Source organism: Ciconia boyciana, chromosome 11, assembly GCF_034638445.1.
Source record: "Ciconia boyciana chromosome 11, ASM3463844v1, whole genome shotgun sequence".
NCBI classification, from domain to species: Eukaryota; Metazoa; Chordata; class Aves; order Ciconiiformes; family Ciconiidae; genus Ciconia; species Ciconia boyciana.
Genome location: NC_132944.1, coordinates 466,353 through 487,316, shown reverse-complemented (window position 1 = coordinate 487,316; position 20,964 = coordinate 466,353). Strand labels below are relative to the sequence as shown.

Sequence of the window (20,964 nt, the reverse complement as noted above, 5' to 3'; positions counted from 1 at the left end):
CACCAGTCCTGTAACCATTTGTTGATTTGCCAGATTCGACTAGCCCTTTCAAACCCCTTCCCTTTGACTGGGAGGATTGCTGAAAAAACTACCTGCCCTCCAGAGTCCCTTACTGCTGCTCCCAGGGCTCTGTAATAGTTCTCCGACTGCTCCTGGCTGTATCACTGATGCCCACGTGAAACAGCAGCGGATAATAGTCAGTGGACTGCACAAGGCTTGGTAGTCTCTGGGTGACGTCCCTGATACGAGCCCCTGGTAAGCAGCACACCTCTCTAGAGAGTGCGTCAGGTCGGCAAACGTGCGCCTCCGTACCTCTCAGAAGAGAGTCACCTACTGCTATCACCCCTCGTCCCCGTCATTTAGAGAGGATACTGTTTGCCCATCCGCTAGAGTGACCTTCATATTAAACCGTTCCGCAAGAAGCACGGTTACCTTTCCCATAATAACCATTACTTTGCAAAACTTTGAAGCCAGGGTGGATCTCCAGTGTGACCTCTACAGGTAGCATGTTACTGAAGACGGTATGTTTTGAAAGCAAACTGAGGTACTCTTCCTGTGGCCTTAATCTCATAGGGTCGTGGAAGTTGTCATCCCCAGATTAAAAGCTTTGAACCAAATTTGAACGTTGAAACATAGGATCGCAGGTAGAAAACGTAGACGTAAAATATTCTTTCCCTTTTTTTAAGCTTGAGGTGAAATATGTGAAGGAAACAATAGTCAAACATTTGTGTTCTGTACAGCTCTGTTTCCTTGCTGTTGTCTGCTGTTACCAGAGTTGTAGAAGCTGAGGAAGTGGTTGTCTGAGGGTGCTTAAATGTGACGTGAATAAGGAGTTTGCATCTGCTTGCCTCTGGAGGGGCATCCAAACCCAGAAACTTGAGTGTAGCTAGGAATATCGCCTCCATTGTCAAAAGGAGGTGGAAGGAAAGAAAAAAAGAACTCCAAAACACAAACTACTATTTTATGTCAATTGTCAACAGTTTGGGGTTGATTCTGCATAGTAGCCTCAAAACTAAGAACTTTTGGTCTGAGAGTCTCTCCTGCTTCTGAGACCTAAAGCAATTAAACAAGTCTTTGAAAGCCTATGTAAAAGACATCCTTTTATTTGTTCATGTTTACTGTCCCACGCCTAAACAAGGAGTGAAAACCGGTGTGATAAGCTGTGCAGAAATAACAGAGTAGCTCTGCTGGCTGTTAAAGCCCATCTTGTATGGCTTGGTGGCATATAAAAACTGGTAGCAACCAAAATAGAACATGATTTTGTAGTGAGGCTACCAACTAAATATATCAGAATACTTTTTTTCATTGCTGCATGTTACCTTTGTAAAACTTACCGTGAGCTCTGTGAAATGTAGCTATAATGCTAGAGTAGTTTGATTCCAGAAAAGCATGGGAGTCCTTTGGGATGTTCTGGAGCTGCTTTTTTTAATCCCAGTCATCACCTCTGCCATGGTTTGCCTACCCTAAATATAAAATTACTCGTAAGGCTGACGTCTGATTGCTGACAGAGACTTTGTGGCTGTAAGGGCTATCCTGGCACCAGCAGTACTCTCTTCTGGATCTGTAACAGAAAGATTGCTAGCAGAAAGAGCGGGTCTGTGCTCCTGCGGTGAATCTCTCTGGGCTGTAACCTGAAGCTTCACTAACAAGTTCCTTGAATCTTTCCACACTGCATAACTGGGCTCTGAGTTAAGAAGGGTGCAAACAAATTTTGAGCTGTGTCAAACTTGGGGTCATTCCAAGGCCAAAGGTATCATTGCTCAGTCTTGACTTTTTTTTTTTTTTAAAAAAAGTTGTCTTCTGTTTTGGTTGCCTTCAGACATGAAAAAGGGAGATGATTTAGCAGCAATGTAGAGTTGAACAGTCTTTGTTTTGATGTGGATACAAGGGAGCTTAGCAGACACACAAATACTAACCTCTGTGCAGTAAATTGAAAGGCTTATGTAAAGTAATGTTTTGTAGAATTTTTAGGCAAAAAAAAAAACCAACCCCAAGCCCACCCATATTTGAGATCTCATTCCATTGCAGTAGTTGAACAACTAGGAACAAGTATAACATACGTTTTAAATCTGATTTGAATAAAATCACTAGGATCATATTGTTCTTAAAAGACCACATATGGAATATATTTGTATTTATGTACTATTTTTATTTATCACTGTAGGTTTTAATGAATGACACAGGTATTTTAGGGGGAAATTGCATTTTCAAATTATGCTGTTTGTTTTAGAAAAATATATGTAGTTCCTTTATGTTGTATATTAATTTGAAAATATTAATGTAACATTCCTAGCGTACACTTGGTTGCATGCACTTCATAAGTGATCACAATTGAAAGATGTTTGATTTACAATCAGAGTTTGATTTACCAATTTGGCAATGTAATCCAGAACGTCAGTATCTATCGCGATCTCAAAGTGATGCTTTTTGTATCAAAATCTCTTGCATACAAAGTTTTAAACATACGCTGCTTTTTAACTCTGAATTTTTTCTTTCAATTGTTGCCATTTTGTAGTTTCACCGGTGATAATTAAAGAATGGGCTGCTTACAAAGGAAAATCTCCTCAAACCCCTGAGCTGGTGGAAGCACTTGCATTCAGGGAATGGACCTGTCCTAATCTGAAGAAGCTGTGGCTGGGAAAAGCAGTAGAAGACAAGAACCGAAGAATGAGGGCATTTTTGGCCTGTATGAGATCAGATACACCAGCAATGCTCAATCCAACTAACGTGCCCACTCATCTTATGGTGCTCTGTTGTGTACTAAGGTCAGTGTTACCTTAAGGTAAAACAGAATGAAGGAAAGGTTTTACCATGTAATCTTTCTGACATATTTAACTTTGTATTAAACTGTGAATATAGAAAGTGTTAATTCGTATTTGCAACGTTTCTAGGAGAAGGGGTTTGTTTCATTTTTAGAACATTGCTCCTGTGAGTCTTGAAAAGCATGCTGTATATTTGACGTTTCTTTCTTCAGTCTCTAGAGGACTGAAGGGAGGAGAAAAAAAAATCTTGTGTTGCAAAGAGGCCACTGTAGCATTTGAATTAGTTTACCCTTACTATACTCTAGGCTTCAACTTCCTAAAAAATAACATTTGGGGTCTCAGAGGCTGTGTTGGTGAAGTTGTAAAGCAAAAGAGAGTTCTTTAGAGAACAGCTGCATAGCAGCTTGTCAGGATGCAAAGTTCACGTGAATGATACTCTGCCTATGGTGTGTTAGATTCCCTGTGTTGGAATTGCTCATCTAGTTGACATGATGATAACCAACAGTTGAAGTATTAATTCTATACTTCAGCTTTTCAAAGAGAAAGTCACAAGGACCAAAATACTTGTTTAATTTTCAGATTGAAAATGACTGAGGAATTGAGAGGTGCTTACCTTTTTGGAAAGGGGTGATTATTTCAATACAACTAGCTTATAAATCTGGCAGAATCCAAGGTTAGCATGTTGCACACAAAAAATTTTAAGCCGTTTTTGAGAGCAATAAATGTAAATTTGTCTTCAGTTCTATTGTACTTTGCATTGCCTTTTGAGCACTAAAACTCCTTTGTTTTTCTCCTTGTAGAATAGTAAGTATACAAAAAATAGTCCAAATGGTGTCTTAAAGCAGACCTCCTCATTCATTTGGACAGCATGTTCCTCTCCTGTGACATGGCATATTTAAATTGTTGTTCATTAAGATTTGATGAGCATAATATTCACTAACTACATAATTTCTGAGTAGTGTGTTATCTGGAAACCATGTTCACAAAGTCCTTTTACTATTAGCCTTTTTAATAAAGACCATTAATCTTTATACTATTATATTTTTTGATGTATCAGAATCCACTTAACATTTTAAATTCTATTTTGGCAGCCTGTGCTCCCCTTCTTCACTGGAAGCAGGCTGTTGCACAACCTATTCACAGCCAGTAGCTCTTCCATACGAATTTAAACAAATTTAAACTTCAGATCTATTTAGTGTTTTGGCCTTCTTAACTATTCAAATCTAGACAATAAAAAAAAATATTTTTTGTTGTTGCATTCAGGTGGCTTCTGATCAAATAAAATACTACTTGATTTTCCTATTAAAGGAAGCTTCTGAATAATTATGGGCTTCCTCTGTAGGTATATGGTACAGTGGCCGGGGGTTCGTATACTTCGTCGCCAGGAACTTGATGCTTTTCTTGCCCAAGCATTGTCTCCAAAGCTCTATGAACCTGACCAGCTTCAGGAACTCAAGGTAATTTTAAGTACAACTTTCATAATTTAAGAGATTTATTCCCAGCTGATCCATATTGTTAACTGTAGTGGGTGATGTGTATGTGCCTGTCTCACTAAAAGTTGTCCATAATTACCTATACTTCCCAAAATATTAATCTTAGTATTTTAAAGTGTTGCAAAGATGGATAATCAGTTCTCTTTCACTAGTTGGATAGATAACTAAAATCTTAAACGTATTCTATACTGCAGAACCTTTTCTCGTAATTTCTTAAGTAATTGTCTCTTGGAAGTTTAAAACAAATGTGCTTCCATTAAAAAGATAAAAAAGAAAAGAAAAAGACTTATTCCTTGTGTGGTTGTTCTTAAATACTAACCTGGGTATTTTTTCATGATTCAGCATTCAAAAGATTTTTGCAGCTAAGTGTAAAAATTGAGAGAGATTTGCATAATCTTGAATGGAAAAATGCAGGAGAAAAAAAGGGAAAATAGTTTATTAATACCTACAGAATTGTAGAAATAATTATTTTGAGGATTTTAAAAGTTAAGATCTCAAAGTTTCTATTTTTTTTCTAATACAGTAGTATTATATGAAATAAATACTGCTAGCTAATTGATAGAGGAGTTTAGTGTGGTATCCTTATTGTAAACACAGAATGCCTGTCAATCTGTGCAACATCATCTTACTCTGGGGGATTTCCCCGTTCAACCTTCATATGCTCACAGTGAAATTTCCTCTTCTAACCTTTGAGCTAAAATATACAAGATTTGGTTTTTGCTTTTACCTTGTTAGCTCTTCAGAATTTGTTCAGAACCTGCTATGAAGTTCTCTGAATAAAATGGTAGAATTTAGTCTTTTTTTTTTTTAGCGAGTATTTTTCTGAATGGAAGTAATTTTAGATACTTTTTTCTACATAATGGATCTTAAGCCCAATAGTGTATTTGATAACTGGAAGCTGTGGGAGGTATTAGGATGTATAGGGAATGCACAACTGGAAGTGATCCATCTTATGTCCTGTCTGCATTGATGATCAACGTAGCAAAGGAGGTGAGATGCTGATCGCCTCTTCATCATGCAACCGCATGTTGAAGAAGTCATTTCAGGTACTATAGGGCTCAAGTCAGGAAAGTCTAGTGACCAGTTCTGCTCCCAGCAGCACCTGGATCCATGCTGTCCTTAGTTAATCAGCAAAGAGAAGGTACTTGTTTCCCAAGTTTGTTCATATTCACAGGTGCAAAAGCAGCAATCCTAGCACCACTCTTCTCAGAAGAAATAGTAATTAAGCTCATGCAGATTTCAGCTATTAGGCTTTTCTAAGGAATATTTTGCCACTAATACCAAGTCTGCAAAAGCATTCTCAAAGCCAGCAAGTGACTATTGCTCTTCTGTGGGTGACAAGCAGAATCTGGCTTGCATTCCTACATGTAGCAGCCTGGCAAGAACTTCTCAGTCTCAATCTAGAAACCAAATCAGTCTGCTCGTGGAAACCCAGCACTTGGCCATAGAAGTACTAATAAATGTAAGGGGAAGAAAACAACTGAATCCACTTTGAAATCTATTTGAACTTACCACACAGCAAGTATAGAATTCACATGTTAGCAATCTTAATGGCAGAGTTAACAGAAAAACAAAATCCTCTTCCCATGTACCAAAGAATGAATGCCAACAGCTCAAATAATAAATAAATAAATAAAATCCAACAGGAAGACACTTATTTGGCCTTTCGCTCATTGCTGAAAAGGATGTGAAGAAACACAGGAGGAAGACAGCTATAATGAACACCTAATGAGTTCATGCAGGACTGCTTGTTTGCTTCAGCACTTAGGTCTGGATTGCTGCTGACGTGGATTATAAGCGTATTAGACTCCTGAGAACAGCATTTTTGAGTACTCCTCATTGTGGCTAATTCCTTAAAAGCACCATAAATGTAGATCCTGTCCATCAGGAGAATCATTCAGGTGTTTGCTGGAACTCCTTTTCAAGGTGTTCACTAGATGTTCATGCTGGAAGCCCTGCATGCTTACTGGGCCTTTCAGAATCCTGGAGATTCTGGTCCAAAGAAGATGACAGTTGTCTGCGTTGTATGAAGAGCAGTACTTTGTCTTCAGGGAAGCACGTGGCCAACCTCTGCCAAAGGAATGAACTGACAAGGAGTTATCCTGTATGTTCAGAAGAAAAGTATGTACTTCATCTGAGGTCACAAATGGTGGACTAGGCAGGGTATAGCGGAGAACCTTTTAAAGTCTCATGAGAACCATGAGAGCATGGTTCAAGACATCTACCCCAAGCTCTCGTGAAGTTGAGTAATTGTACCTGTGGGTATCGGTGGAAATTCAAATGACAGTTTTGTAGGCAAGGGTGGATGCATCAAAGAACAGCAGTGTATCCACCACTTAGTTTTCAATGTTCATTTTCAAAACACAACAGAATAAACAAATAGCATCTAGGTGTAGAGATTTTGGCAAAGGTATCTATAAGAGTTATCAAAGTCTTGCCTCTCATGTTAAGATTTGATGCAAAGAGGAGGAAACCCCACTGTGAAAATTGCTGGTCTTAGAGATCTAAGAAAGGAATTCCCAGAGAAAATATTTTTTCCATTCCAACACAAAATGAAAGGCAGAGACAAGGCAAGTGATAAACAGCATACAATATTTTTGTTTAATAGAAATGTTCTCCAAGTTTTATTTTTAAATCACACATGAAGAGTAATATGGAACATTTCCATAATATATGTTGGTTAACAGAAAGATGGAATATTTCATGTAATGTTGTTACTGTCTTCATATGAAGCAGCTGCTTCTCTTTTTGTTGAAGTCAGACAGAAAGAGCAGCTGAGTTTGAACCCAGCTGCATATCTGCAAAATGATCTGGATAGTCTTTTGTATCTTAAAGGTTGCTTATGCATAAGGAAGGTAACGTAGTTTAATTTTAAAATTTAATACCAAGGTCTTGAAAATGTTCCCAAGAAAGGGCTGATATTTTCAGAAGTATTTTAGAGAACACTAGTAGTGATATTTTCTTATGCCAGAGCTAAAAATATATTTGCTGCAAGCAAATCCTTTTTGCTTCCACCACCAGCTGCTATTCACTATTTAATTCTACCTTTGTGTATCTATCCTGCATCCTACATAAAGCTCTTGTATGCATAAACATTACTTCACTAATAAGAAACGCATTCTAACAGCAAAATCTTGAGTGAAGCTAATAGAAAATCCATTTTAAAGGAGTTGGGAGGAAAATGTGGTACCTGGGAAGAAAAATTGAATGCTAACATTGAGCTCACTCCTGAAACTTTTCACAAAATATCTCAGAAGCACAAGATTATTTGAAATAAATTTTTAAGTGAAAGTTTCTTCTGCTGATTTCCTATAGTGTCTTTAAAGCTTTTCCTTGCTATAATACGCTTTATTATTGTTTGAAAAACTCTGGACTGCATATTTATCAATGATCTTAATGCAGCTAAAGTATGCACCTTACATGCTTTAGACACCACATGCCACAAATCAAAGATTAGTATTTTACTTAAAACTTTTTACTGACTTCTTGATAATGAATTGAGTTAAAACATTAAAATATTAGAAACAATTTCCTGTGCTTTGTTGTTGAGAAAATAGAGGTTTTTGGTTTTATATCTCACCTCTAGAGTGGATGGATGGGAACAACAGCCTTCCTGAGTATTGCAGTTTTGCGTATACAGGTGATAGATTCTGGTGCATTCTTCTAGTCAAGCTGGCAATTGCATGTGAAAAGTCTGGACAACCTTCTAAAATCACTCTGTTTTCAGGAGTTTTGAAAATAATGTAACTATTGGAATAACTTCGAATTACATCTCATAATTATCTTACTAAATTTACAATATTTTTTTTAAACAGATTGAGAATCTCGATCCCCGAGGAATTCAGCTGTCTGCTTTATTTATGAGTGGTGTTGATATGGCGCTTTTTGCAAACGATGCTTGCGGACAGCCAATTCCATGGGAGCACTGCTGTCCATGGATGTATTTTGATGGAAAATTATTCCAGACCAAGCTCATCAAAGCAAGCCGGGAGAAAGTTCCGCTCATTGACCTCTGTGATGGTCAGGTGTGTGTTTGAGTGACAGAGTATGAAGGGTGCCAGATTTTCAGAAGTGTTAAGTGTGGTTGGTTTATCAGTCATTTACTTCACGTATCATCTCTCTACTTTTAAAAGGGAAATATGACGTGAATGGCTAATAGGTATTTTTCAGCTCTGTTTACTCTTCCATCTCTTGTTGATGATTGAGATGGCATTTTGGTAGATTTGGAAAAAGTAAACTGGCATAAATTTTAATTATTTTTTTTTTTCCCTCTGGAAATGGAAACTTAAATGCAATTGTGATGTAATGAACAACTCTGAGTTCAAAACTATCTCTGCTCGTTTGTTCAAGCACTGTCTTTTTGGGTCAAGCTAGCAAGACTGTTGCAAAGGACTAAGCTGCAGTGGTTTTACAGTAAAAGAAAATTTGTTATTTCTAACTTATTTTACAGACTGTGAAGTCATTCTTACGGTCCTTAAGCTCAAAATCTTTTCATGTTTCTTACGACCATCTTAAAATACAAATGAATTAATTTTTTGTTGTATCTAAATCATGCAAACTTATTAACTAACTATAAAAAGAGGAAACTGATAAAAATCAACAGTTTACTGAATGACCAAAACTTTTTTTGGGGGGGGGGGGTATGAAATCTTAACAAAACAGCTTATCTTCTCTTATTTCTGACTCAAGGGAAACTGATCATAGATTAAATATTGATGATGGCTGTGGTCCCTCTCAGGCTTGTTAGCCTCCAGGCGTGCTTTAGCCTGTTTACGTAGATTTTGGTTTGCGCTCCAGGTTTATGATGATTATTCTGTTTAAAGTAAAGATCTGCATTAAGTGTTCAGGAGACTATAGATGGAGGTTTCTCAGTTCCTTTCTGGAAAACCCTTTTTAACTTTTAATATGTTTCTGCATTACCGACTTCTAAACTCTCAGTATTTACACTCCCATCTCTCTACCGATACATAAAGATTTTATTGTGAACAATTTGAATATCATTGAACTATTAGTAGGTGTGCAAGACAGATTGTTGTAATTTTCTAGCTAGCTTTATGGAATTTGTTTGCAGTAGTTATCCACTGTTCTATTATTTTGCTTTCTTCTTAGAATTTGTTGTGTAAATGTAGCTTTATACAATTGAAATCAGAATTTTAACATCTCTTTGTGACTTTCTCTGTATTCATAGGCTGAGCAGGCAGCCAAGGTTGAAAAGATGCGTCAGAGCATCCTAGAAGGATTAAATTTCTCCAGGCAGAACCATCCTCTCCCTTTCCCACCTCCACCTGCCATGCCTTTCTATCCAGCTTCTATGTATCCTCGACACTTTGGGCCAGTCCCACCACCTCAGGGCAGGGGGAGAGGCTTTGCTGGTAAGTGATGGGACAGCGGTAGGAAACATGTTGGTGTGAAGCGTTACCTTGTCTTTTACATTCCCAAAACTATGAACTGTTCAATTTCATAGGAAAAATACATAAAAGCACGTGGTTGGCATGTGTCGTCACGTGCCAATCACTGTATTTTCTTGTTACTTTTATTAGCCATAGCCTAGCAATATGGAAAATGTTGTATTGCTGCGTATTTCCATCAGGATTTTTAGTAACTGTGCCAGATCAAAATATTTTTACCTCTATTTTATGAAATGGAAAAAAGAGGAATGGATCTACACTGGATTATATGAAAAGGCTCTTATGTGCACTGTACGTTGCTTCAAAACGTTTATATTTATAAATATTAAGAATGCCTAAATTAATGGACACAGTTTAACTGTCAGGGTTGAAGGGTTTCCTCCTCCCCACCCCTCTGTATTTTGCTACAGTCATTTAACCATTGGCACCTTGAGTGTAAATACTGCTATAACCATTCCAGGCTGTTTCTAGAATTACTCCCTTTCTCAAAATCTCTCTGGTACCAAGGACCATAGGTGTATTGATACTGGACGTTGGGAGGAAGACGTTCTTGGGGTGCCACAACTGTAGCCATCGGAGCTCATTGCCAAAAAATTGTCGCAAGCCTTTCAATGCTCATTATGCCGTAGAAGTCGGGATGCCCATTCCAAACCCAGGTTAAAGGCCTGCTATTTGGATAAGAGACCCCGTGCTCCCTAAGGCAGCAGGACATCTTTGGCCAGGGCTTCCTCAGCGGTGGTGGCTTGCTCCTGCGCAGCATCGCCCGGGCCGGCCGTGGGCTGCTCCTGCCTGGCCCGCAGGAGCGCGGCCCTCCCTGCTGGCTCTGGAAGGATGGAAGGAGGCAGCAGCATCTCTGCTAGGGGCCTTCCCGGATGCCTGGCCCCCTCACAGCTTTTCCCCTGTCTTTCTTTACCCTGGGTCTAACAGGAGTCTATGGCTTCGGAGGCCCTTATGGGGAAACAGTAGCCACAGGCGCTTACCGGGCCTTCCGGGTGGCGGCAGCGGCAGGACACTCCGGAGCCTTCTCTGGCAATGACAGCAACAGGACTAGCAAGTTTCAGGGCGGTAATTATACCCAAAACCCTTTTCTTAGAGCTTCTGGCAACAACGGCTTCCTTCACTTTACGGTTTGGTCTGAGGCTTTCCTACTGACTGCCGGTCTCCCTTTCTCTCCCTAACTGTCTCAGCTCTCCCTCTCTAGAGCCTGCCCAGGCTGCTGTCTGCTCTGCTCTCCCAGGCGCTCTCCCCAGGTCCCTGCCGCAAGCCCCCTCGGCGCCAGCCTCTCTCACGCCTAGAAACCCTCCTCCAAACACAGGATAGCCGTAAAACCTAATGAGACGGTCTGTCTCCTGCGCTTCAGAATGCGAGAGTGGAATCTGTAATCAGCTGAACTTTGCTTGAATGTATTAACAGTTATTTTCTGAAATTCGGGGGCAGTTGAGCTTTTTGCAAAAACAACCCAATGTAGAAATGACTGACTTTAGAAGAACTGCTAACCCGTTCTTCGCTGGCATCAATGTCGGCGTGGACACAGGCGTGAGATTTACTTACCTCCCTGTGTGCCTGTTGCTTGTCTCCTGTACGAGGTGGGACAATGGAAACCTGTTAATTCCAATCCCCCGTTTAGAGTAAAATTTTTCCAAATATTTAGCTGTCCTTTCTGGCCTCTGAGCTTTTATCTTAAGAGCGAACATACCTCTAATGCTTCGTTGTGTGAATAACTTTGCCCCCATAAACAATGTGCATTTGAAGCTGAAAGACTTGTACAGGGAAGGATGAACCTTTTTGAATTTAATCAGTAATTTAGTTCCTAGCGAATTAATGTTTGAAGACTAATCGCGGCTGCATAAATGCTGTGTTTTGTAACCCTTTCAGTGCTGATGGTCTTACCAGTAACATCTGGCTCAGTTGCACTTACCTAGATTTCTTGAAATATATATTATGCCCCAGTGTTGACTTTTAAGGGCGAAACACAGGTATAAAGATATGAGCAACTTGACTAGAAGATACATTTGTATTTTAGACAATTGCAATTTTAGCTGCTTTTTTGGTAGGGGAAGGATAAACCTACCTTTTACACCCAGATCAGTTTAAATGCTATGTTTTTATAACAACTTAGTGTTAGTACAGATAATTCTGCCTAGTAAGTTGTTTATAGCAATTATAATCTGTGCATCTTATGCTGATGTTTGGTGTTCACTAAAAAGTGCCTTTAAACCTACAAAAATTAGTCCTTCGTTAGGAATGCAGGAAAAAAAATAATCTTCAGGTAGCTTGTAACATTTCACTTCAGTTTCTTAATGTTTATCTAAAGTATATTTTTTTAATTACTGAAACTGAAGTACTCATGTGAGATCATTTTTCTTTTCAGAATTCATACCTATTTTTAAAAAGGGGGGGGGAAGAAAGACTCTTGAAGTCACAATACTTCTGAAAGACTGCAAAATGAGAAATAATCTCCCAGTATCAAAAGAGGAAACTGTATATGTGATAAAATCCAGGCAAACCAGTTTTCCATTCATTCGTAACTTTAATGTTATGATTGTGAAGATCAAGGTTTGGTTTTGCTTTTATGTGCAGGAGTCCAACCTATTCCTTCTCAGGGAGGGAAACTTGAAATTGCCGGCACTGTAGTCGGCCATTGGGCTGGAAGCAGACGTGGACGAGGGGGTAGAGGGCCATTTCCTCTGCAGGTCGTTTCTGTGGGAGGACCAGCGAGAGGGTAAGTGCAATCGTCTGGAACGTACTTTTCATATGTAATTTAATGATCGGGGAAGAAAGTAAAACAGGGAGAAGTTAGAGGCATTAGAAATTGCATACAACACATTTTAGGACACATCAGGTAAATTACACCCACTGAGTATTTACATTCATTTTAAGCATTTACATTGATTTTAAGATGTTTTAAATCAGTTATTCAGATGAGTGTAAGCATTTTTATGTGCAAATAAAATTCGTACTCCAAGTCTTATATTTATGTAGACAGAGATATATATACACACACAATTGATTGTTTTGCATGAGGAAATGACTTGGGGGCTTTCTCTTACATGAAATCAATAAATACATTATATCCGATCAAAGCTATCACAGCACTCAATTACTTTCTTTGTCATGGTAGAACATTTATTAAGGAGTATGATAAAATTTTTAATAACTTCATTATGTAGTTCTTCTGTGAAGCAGAAAACACCTGAAGGACGTTTCTAGGTTTAATAGTTCTCTGCTACAGTCATGATGGGAGATGTGCTTAAATGAATATTAATTTCTTCAGCTCTTCCACTTCATTTCACTACAGCTGAAATTACAGGTGCACAACATTTCTGAAAATGACTTTATTGCAAAAATATCTAGTCCTTTACTTTTAAGATTATATTTTTTCCATGGGCTTAACTGTTCTGTGCCTTACAGAACTGTCTATCATCATTAATTGAGATTGTATCTGTTACAGGAGAGAATCCCAAAGTAATGTGATTTATATATTATGTCTGTCTTTAACTATATTAAAGGAATGGAGTAAAGTAGGTGTATTTATGCCTTGAGCCAGGAAGCAACAGTCTGAAAGAATTAAGTCTGAACTGTGTGATTTCCTCTCTATCCATTAATTTAATCAAATGTGCACTATAAAGCGCAGTGCTAAAGTCAGCAAGAGCTGTTGGAATGCCTGTTTTGTTGGACTGAGTGAGGAAGTGGTTGGATCTGAAGCCCTGGAAGAATGGGAGCAGAGGGAGAAGCGAGAGCTGCTGGTGTGGGGACAGGGAGGGGTCAGAACAGCAGAAACAAAGATTTAAAAGTTCAGCAGCAGCAAACAGCACTGGTGTAAGAGCACAGCTGACACTTTCAGGGGAGCAAATTTAGGTAGGAACATTTTATTCTCTAGAATGAGGTTCAGTTGCCAAAACATAAGCATCTACTGTTGGTTTAGATGCTTCAGACAACTGTCAGCTAACTGTGCAGTCTAGCGGGGTCCGTGAGACACCTGTGCTCTTCCAGAGTAGGAGCTGGAGACAGGGGAATAAGCTAAGGTGTGTGAGGAGGCACTAGGCTCCTTTGGGTATTTTAATCCTACTCCTCAGTTTCAGTGGACGAAATAACATTTTTCACCATTTAAATGAGGTGGTCATAAGTTGTTTTTCATGAGGATCCATGAACAGAAGAATCTGGCTTGCTACAGAGCTTGTTACTTTTCTTCAGTTAAATGCACTGGCTGCAGTACTGTTTGTGGGAAACGTCTGGGTAATGTATAGCGTCATACTCAGACTGCTGTCTGACTGAGGCACCCTGAGTGGTGATCTGGAGACACCTTCAGGCTCAGATCTGGCTTACATTTATACATACCATGGACTTCCTTCACAGAATAGCAGTTCATCCATTTTCTGAAGAAGCAAATACATTAATTTATGCAAAGCATCAGTAGCCAGGAACTACCACTGGCAGGTCCTAAATTGAGAACCTTCCTTAATCTGGGAAGCGGTCAAATCACTGAAAGGGTGGTATTGCTCCTGTAAGTACCTTTACAACAGAGAAATACAATTCTCCAGTAGTAGCTTTTGAGTTAGGAGATGAAGTATCTGACCTTTTCTCTCTGCCAGCGGTACTATCTCTGGGCAGTTAGGTTTGGGTGCAAGTTGTCACCTCAAAAAGACAGGAAAACTGTCAATGCCAGATCTTCCTGTCTCCATCAAATAATAACTGCTGTTAAATTCTTTACATGTAGAGTTACTAGAGTTAGACAAAGAAGGAAAAACTGACGCAGGCAGCTTATCTGTTTGTTGTGTCAGTTGATACTAAAAATAAAACGTAGTAGGAAAACATGCCAGTGCTAGTGTTCTGTCTAAAGACAGGTATTTTAAAGATGGGGGTTGGTGTTGGCAGATGCCAGCACTAAAGAACACTACTAGGAAACCGCACAGTACGTTGTCTGCAATTTATCACCTAGTCCTGCACACTTCTGTTTCATCTTTATCTGTTTCAGCAGAGGGGATCATGTCAGGCTTGTTTACACCATTATCTCATGTCTCTCTGCAGCACTGAACTTGGATATTCTTATTGTGTAAAATTATACCAGCTGCTTTTTATTGGCTTCGATCCATCAATATATTTAGTGTGATTTTTCTGAGTAGGAAAAAACTTACTCAGCTCCCTGAAGGGCACACCTTCACCTTGTAAAAAAGTTAGCAACTGGGATAGGTAAGCCCTGTTAAAATCTTTGGAAAGAATGCAGTGAGAGTTACTCAAGTATTAAAACACAGCTCTTTCCTCTTTTTATTCTTTGCTGTTGTATTTAAATCCCAATATTTAACTTATTGCTCAGTGTGGGAATTTGCAGTGTGTGTGGAAAGACTTGCATGGCACAGATCAGTGTTTCTCCACTGAGTCAGTTCAGTGTAACTTAGTTTTTGCAGCACAGCAGCAGAGAAGGTAGGAGCACTACAGAAAAGCTTACCTCCTCTTCAGGCAGTTTTTTGTGCTGCTCACAGGAACCTTGCTGGCATATGGGAATTGTCAGCTGTTTGGAAAATGAGATACAGTTGAATTGCAGCTGTCATTTGTTGCCAGAACGGCAAACGGGGCAATTGTAGCCCACGCGTCTTAGAAACTGGGGTGGATGCAGGCCTGGACCTCAGCAGCACCTGGCTGCTCTGTGCCAGCTTTGGAGGGGTCAGCCTTCGTGCTGGGACCTCCGGGTATCGGGCAGTGGATTTGGAGGAAAAGTAGAGCAATCGCATATTTCTAGTACAGAAAACAAAAATAATTTTTAAGCGAGGAGTAGTCCTTGACATATTGATGAGGAAGTTGAGTTTCTGCAATTGATGACATTAGTCGCAATTGCATCATTAATTGCAATTGATGACAGTTTTAGCTGAGTGAAGGTTTGTTTTGATCTGATCTAATTTTTATTGAATCAAACCAAAAAGCCAACACCTGATGTGTCCTGGTTGGAAGCCTCCATTTGAAAGCATCCAAACTTGATAAATTGCTACATGCCAGATACAGCTGAAGCCTCCTTTTTTCCCCTCAGGTTCTTATATAATTTTGTATTCTCCCATCAAAACTGAAGCGATTTCGTATTTTGCCTTCCTTTCTTTTATCTGATTTCTTCTGTCTAGCATGTTTATATGTGGGAAGTGTTATTAAATGGGAGAAGTGGCTTTACAAATGGTTCAAATTGCTTGCGTATTTTTTTTAAGGTGAAAGTATTTTGAGCTCTGTTTTTAAAGTGCTGTAAGGATAATTTGAAACTTGGAAAATGTTTCTGCAAAGCTTGAAAGTACTCATTTATTGTTTCTCTAGAAGTGAAATATAGAAATAGTCATTTTATTGCTACGAAAACAAAAGGTTTGTTAGGTTTCATATGCTTGCAAGCAGTAGAACCCTGTAATTCTGAATTAGTCATATTGCTTCTTTAAAGAAATGCAAATGTTAGTCACTAGACAGTAAAGCTAGGAAAAAAAATCTTCCAGCAAAATAAAATTTAAAGTAGTTTTAAACAAAGCTGATATGCATTTTTCTGTTCTTCCTTTTCCTCAAAACTTACAGGCGTCCTAGAGGAGTTATTTCCACTCCAGTGATAAGAACTTTTGGAAGAGGCGGAAGGTACTATGGGAGAGGTTATAAAAGCCAGGGAGCAATTCAGGTAATAAAGCCATGTGCCTGACTTCAAAACACTCTAGTTTACAGGCTAGTATGGTATGGACTTCCAGACCAGCTAATATTGACAAGCACAACTTTAAAAGTGTTTCTTGCAATGATCTTGCCTACATGTTGAAGCTGTAAGCTGCACTGCCAGTGATGGGTGACAAGCTAGTGTTGCATCTCAGTTATAAGCAAACTTTGGTTATAAAGACAGACGTGGAAAAATGTATTTTGATATGAAGGCTGTGCCTACAGAGCTCTAACCAGCCGTGGGAGTAGAAGAAAATTTAGGAAAATGGGAGAAATACAAAGCTGAAACAAATTAGCCGTTTCTGTTCCCACCCCCACTCTTTCCCAGTTTCTTTTCTGGGACCACAGTCCAACCTCATGAAGAAAAATTAGTAGCAGTAGAAGGATCTTTGCTGCTGCATGGCTCCAAATATAAGAACTTACTCTAAACTTCTAGGAAATAACAGACCACGCTTTGCCCCCGTGAGCACACAGTTTCAGTTTCAGTGACGACGTATGAAGCGTCTGTGGATCATGGGTTTTGTCTTTTCCATGGGTCCTTTAAATATAGCTGAAGCAAACTGCTGTTTCATATTAAATGCCAATTGCTTCAGAGTTATGTTTTCCTCCCTTTTCCATTGTTCTCGCTGCTATGCAGTTTTGAACGTTGATGCAAGTCGCAGTGGTAATGGATGAGTGGGTAGTAAATAGGTGGAAAACTTTCACAATAAATATATCATATGGATCTGCAATTTGTCTTGGAGACATGAGTATATAAGAGCAGGGGGGTGTTTACAGGTATCAGACAGTAAGAGAAGGGATGTTCTCCAGTGGATAATGAAGCAACTGTTCACTTAAAGTAAAACTTGCTGTGTTCTAGGTGTAAACATTCAAATACTTCTCTTCCTTGTTAAATTTCTGTGTATACAGATTATATATGTCTACAACTGTACCTGTGTATTTAAAGCTTTACATCTTTTACTTTAAATAGAAGAGAAACCACTATGTTAATTATATAGTATCTAATTTTCAAGTACTTTAACCTATGAAATAAAGGAAGCCCTGAGAAGGAGCTCCCAAATATTCTGGCCTTACTAGAGGTTTACATATGGAAATGTAGTTCAGATAGTAACTGTAGGTGGATGGTAGATAGTCTTGACAGACAGTCAGCAAGTTTGGGTATTCATATTTTTATTAACGGTATGCAATTTGGTTGGTAAATACTTGTGATCACAAGGATCTTGGTGTAAAATTGTGCCCGTGATAGGGAGAAGATAGATAAATGGTGGCATTTTCTATTGACTGGTCCTGAGCTCATTGGATTTTACGGTCATCAGTCGCTATACTCTAGTATATGTTCCTTTTACAGGGAAGGAAAAAAGGGGAATTAAAATGCATGTGGCAGGGAGAACTTGGGACACTTAATGCATAACAAGTAGATTTTGATACCCAGTTAAGACTAACTGGGAACAGTGTACTTCCCTGTCTTACAAACGTGGGCAGTTCAGGAAAGAGTGCCTGTGTAGGGCCAGATTCAGACGTGCGTATTTACACCAAGTAGGATCCTCCCTGCAGTGGCTTTACTGATACTCGTTATGAGGTGCTATGAGCAAAGGTTGGAGAATCTGACTGAAATAAGCAATTTGTGTCTAACAAACGTTAGACGTGCCTATTTTTTAACAAGATGAGACCTTTCACTCTTGATCTCGAAACAAACAAAAGCATGTATTTAGTCTAAAACTTAACACCTAGTAAAGCCTGGAAAGAAGTACATTTACACGTGATAAATATTCATTATCCTCATACGCCAGTCACATACCTATGCAGTGCTAGTGCAGAATTTTTTGTGATTTTCTGGAAAACAAGGTTTGTGATCCTGATGCTAGAGAACAACAGTTCTTACTCACCTGCAAAATCTTTCAGCAATTCAGAAGAGTACTAACCATGCTGTTTCTAGTATGTCAGAATTAAGACTATTACACGATGAAACTGTTTGCTGTTGTTTGAGCTGTATAAGATGTCCGTATCTTAAGTCATTTCTTAGTACTTGACTTTGTTAACAGCGTGACAGATAAGAACGGTGCTTCTTAGCAACCCAACCTACTGATTTTGTTTTGTTGTTTAAAGCCTATTATGTTTCTGGAATGCTAAGATTCATTGTTGCAGATACTTAAAAACTAAATATACGTTCTAATGCTGCATAAATCTGTTTTTATTGCTATACGCAGTCTTGTAAGATTCTACTATATGCTTTTCGTATGAAGTCACTTTCCTAATCTCAGGAGCATATAGACTAGTACAGATAATATTGCATGGTACTTTTGCACTTTAAAAATTGTCTGAAAAAAAGTTTTGATTTGTATTTGAATAACATGTAATCATATCATTAAATTATAATGTATCTGAACCAAGAAGCAGAGTTAAGCTGTATATTGATTCTCAGTTTTGGTGTTTCCAGATGTTTATGTAGCTCTTACATGGTGAAATAACTGAAGCATCACAGTTAGAAAGGGCATTTTACCACAGGAGCATCAGAAGGCATGGCTAGAAGGCACTCAGAAATACTGAAAATTCTTTCTCATCCGTTCTGTGCTGTTTATTTTGTATGCCACTTCTTATTTCAGCAGTACATAATATTCGGTACTCGCTTGTGATTACTTCTGCACACTGCATGCTGCCTATTAATAGTGTCTTTGTAACAGATTGTAAATATATAGCAGTGGTTCTTCAGTAATTTTCTTCTTTTTTTAAAAAATAGGGCAAACCTCCTTATGCTGCTTCAGCAGAAGAAGTAGCCAAAGAACTTAAGTCAAAATCAGAGGAATCTAAATCCTCAATTGTGTCTTCAGATGGATCCCTGGCTGAAAATGGAGTTGTGAATGAGGAAAAACCAGCTTCCCAGATGAATGGGAATACAGGAGACATCAGGGCTTCCAATCAGTCTGAAAGTGCCTTGAGTAATGACTCTAAAATGTGCAATACAAATCCTCACTTAAATGCACTAAATGCAGACAGTGTTTGCCATAAAGATGATACTCTTGAGGCCACTGTCTTAAAAAAAGAAGAGTAAACTTATTTTTTATAGAGGGTGAAGGATGTTGGGAAGGGTCAGGATTAGGAATATCTGGAAAGAAAGAGAGCCTACAGTTACGTACATTTTTTCCTTTCCGTAAGAGAAAAATGAGGACTTTGGAAATTCGGATCCCTCTTTGATGTCAGAGATTTAAACAACACATTTTTAGTTTTAACCAGTTGTAGTCAAAATGCTACAATAAAACAAAAAAGAAAGAGAATGAAGAGCATTTGACTCCCGCACTTAAAATGAAGTATACATAAAGTTTAAACTGGTTATGACAAAAGCTTGTAGTTTTGTTTTTTGAAATATAAAGAAAACAAATTTTGGCAGTCTTTAAGTATATATAGCTTAAAATATAATTTTTAGTACTTGGCACCATATGTATGCCATTATATTTGATTTTGCATTACTGTGTCACAATAAAGCTTTCTTTAAGGCTTTGATTTCATGATTATGGGGGGAAAAAGGCACAACCACAGTTTTTTCTTTCTTAAATTTCATCACCGTTGACGTGGTTCTTTTGTGTTAAAATGTGCAAACTATCGAAACTAAAAATTATAGAGTAATATTGCAGTTCTGCTGATTTTAAATATACATCATACATACTTTACAAGCAAGTTAAATGGAGATAAACTTGAAATCATAGAAGATGCAAATGACCTTTCAAAATAAACACAATGTGTTCTGAAACTTTTTGTGACTAATACCATGCATCCGTGATCAATGAACTATGTGGTTTTGAATCAGACGTAGACCATTAGTACTACTATTTGAGCTAAACTTCTGCATGGTTCATAATTTTTAAAGTGTGTAGTTAATATTATGCATGTTATTGTCCTCTTTCTTCCATTCTTACAAGTACTGTGCCCATTTGCAAAACAAAAAGCTAATAATCAGTAATAGTCCTATAAAAGATGTTAACTATGTTTAGTCATTGACTGATCTTGCTCTAACCTTAAAATTTTGTGATTATTGACCTCTGTTGCATTTATTCTAAAACTTAAAAAAAAAAATTATCTAGCCGTTTTGAATATCAACGTTACCCTGGTGTACTCATTGCTGTATGCATTATTGTTCTCTGTTGCTGTTTTATGCCTTCATATTAGCAAATATGAAATTCTGTGAAAAACAAAAAAAAAAGCTTTGATCTTCAAAAAAAAAAAAGTACCCCCCTTCTGTAGCAGGAAACAAATGGCTTGTTCTTGAGAACTTTCCCATCAAGAATTTAGTATAAGCAAATATACCTGTATCATTTTGATGTTTTTGTTAGTGTTTCCAAACTTAATGTACTTCAAAATCAGAATCATTTCTTTATATTCGTTTTCATATAATTCTCCTGATGCTCTTCATCACACATTAGTGATCAGAAATGAGGTGTAATTCCCCATTCCCTGCCCGCAAGAGCTAAGTAGGTATCTTAATGTAAGTTGAAGGGAGTTCTGCCCCAACTCATGGATTGTGCAAGAATGAACTACTGTTGGGTTTGATTGGTTGTAGATGGATTGTGGTGTGGTGTATTTGAAGGCTATTGAATGCAACTTACAGTGCTTAATAAAAATCTTTATTCTTTTAGTATAAAA

At 38.3% G+C, this 20,964-nt stretch overlaps 1 protein-coding gene across 3 annotated transcripts in view; it reads left to right on the top strand.

The window, feature by feature from the left end:
• The window catches only part of FAM120A (family with sequence similarity 120 member A), a 57,942-nt gene extending 36,978 nt beyond the window's left edge, over positions 1 to 20,964 (top strand). For 2 of the 3 annotated variants that reach the window (XM_072876027.1, XM_072876026.1), the window contains exons 11-18: positions 2,516 to 2,765; positions 4,105 to 4,219; positions 8,071 to 8,280; positions 9,444 to 9,627; positions 10,591 to 10,728; positions 12,244 to 12,385; positions 16,204 to 16,300; positions 19,067 to 20,964. In XM_072876027.1, coding sequence (XP_072732128.1) covers positions 2,516 to 2,765; positions 4,105 to 4,219; positions 8,071 to 8,280; positions 9,444 to 9,627; positions 10,591 to 10,728; positions 12,244 to 12,385; positions 16,204 to 16,300; positions 19,067 to 19,378 — 1,448 coding nt within the window. In that variant the 3' untranslated portion in view covers positions 19,379 to 20,964. The remainder of the gene's footprint in view (positions 1 to 2,515; positions 2,766 to 4,104; positions 4,220 to 8,070; positions 8,281 to 9,443; positions 9,628 to 10,590; positions 10,729 to 12,243; positions 12,386 to 16,203; positions 16,301 to 19,066) is intronic. The other variant, XM_072876028.1, reaches the window with a different exon arrangement.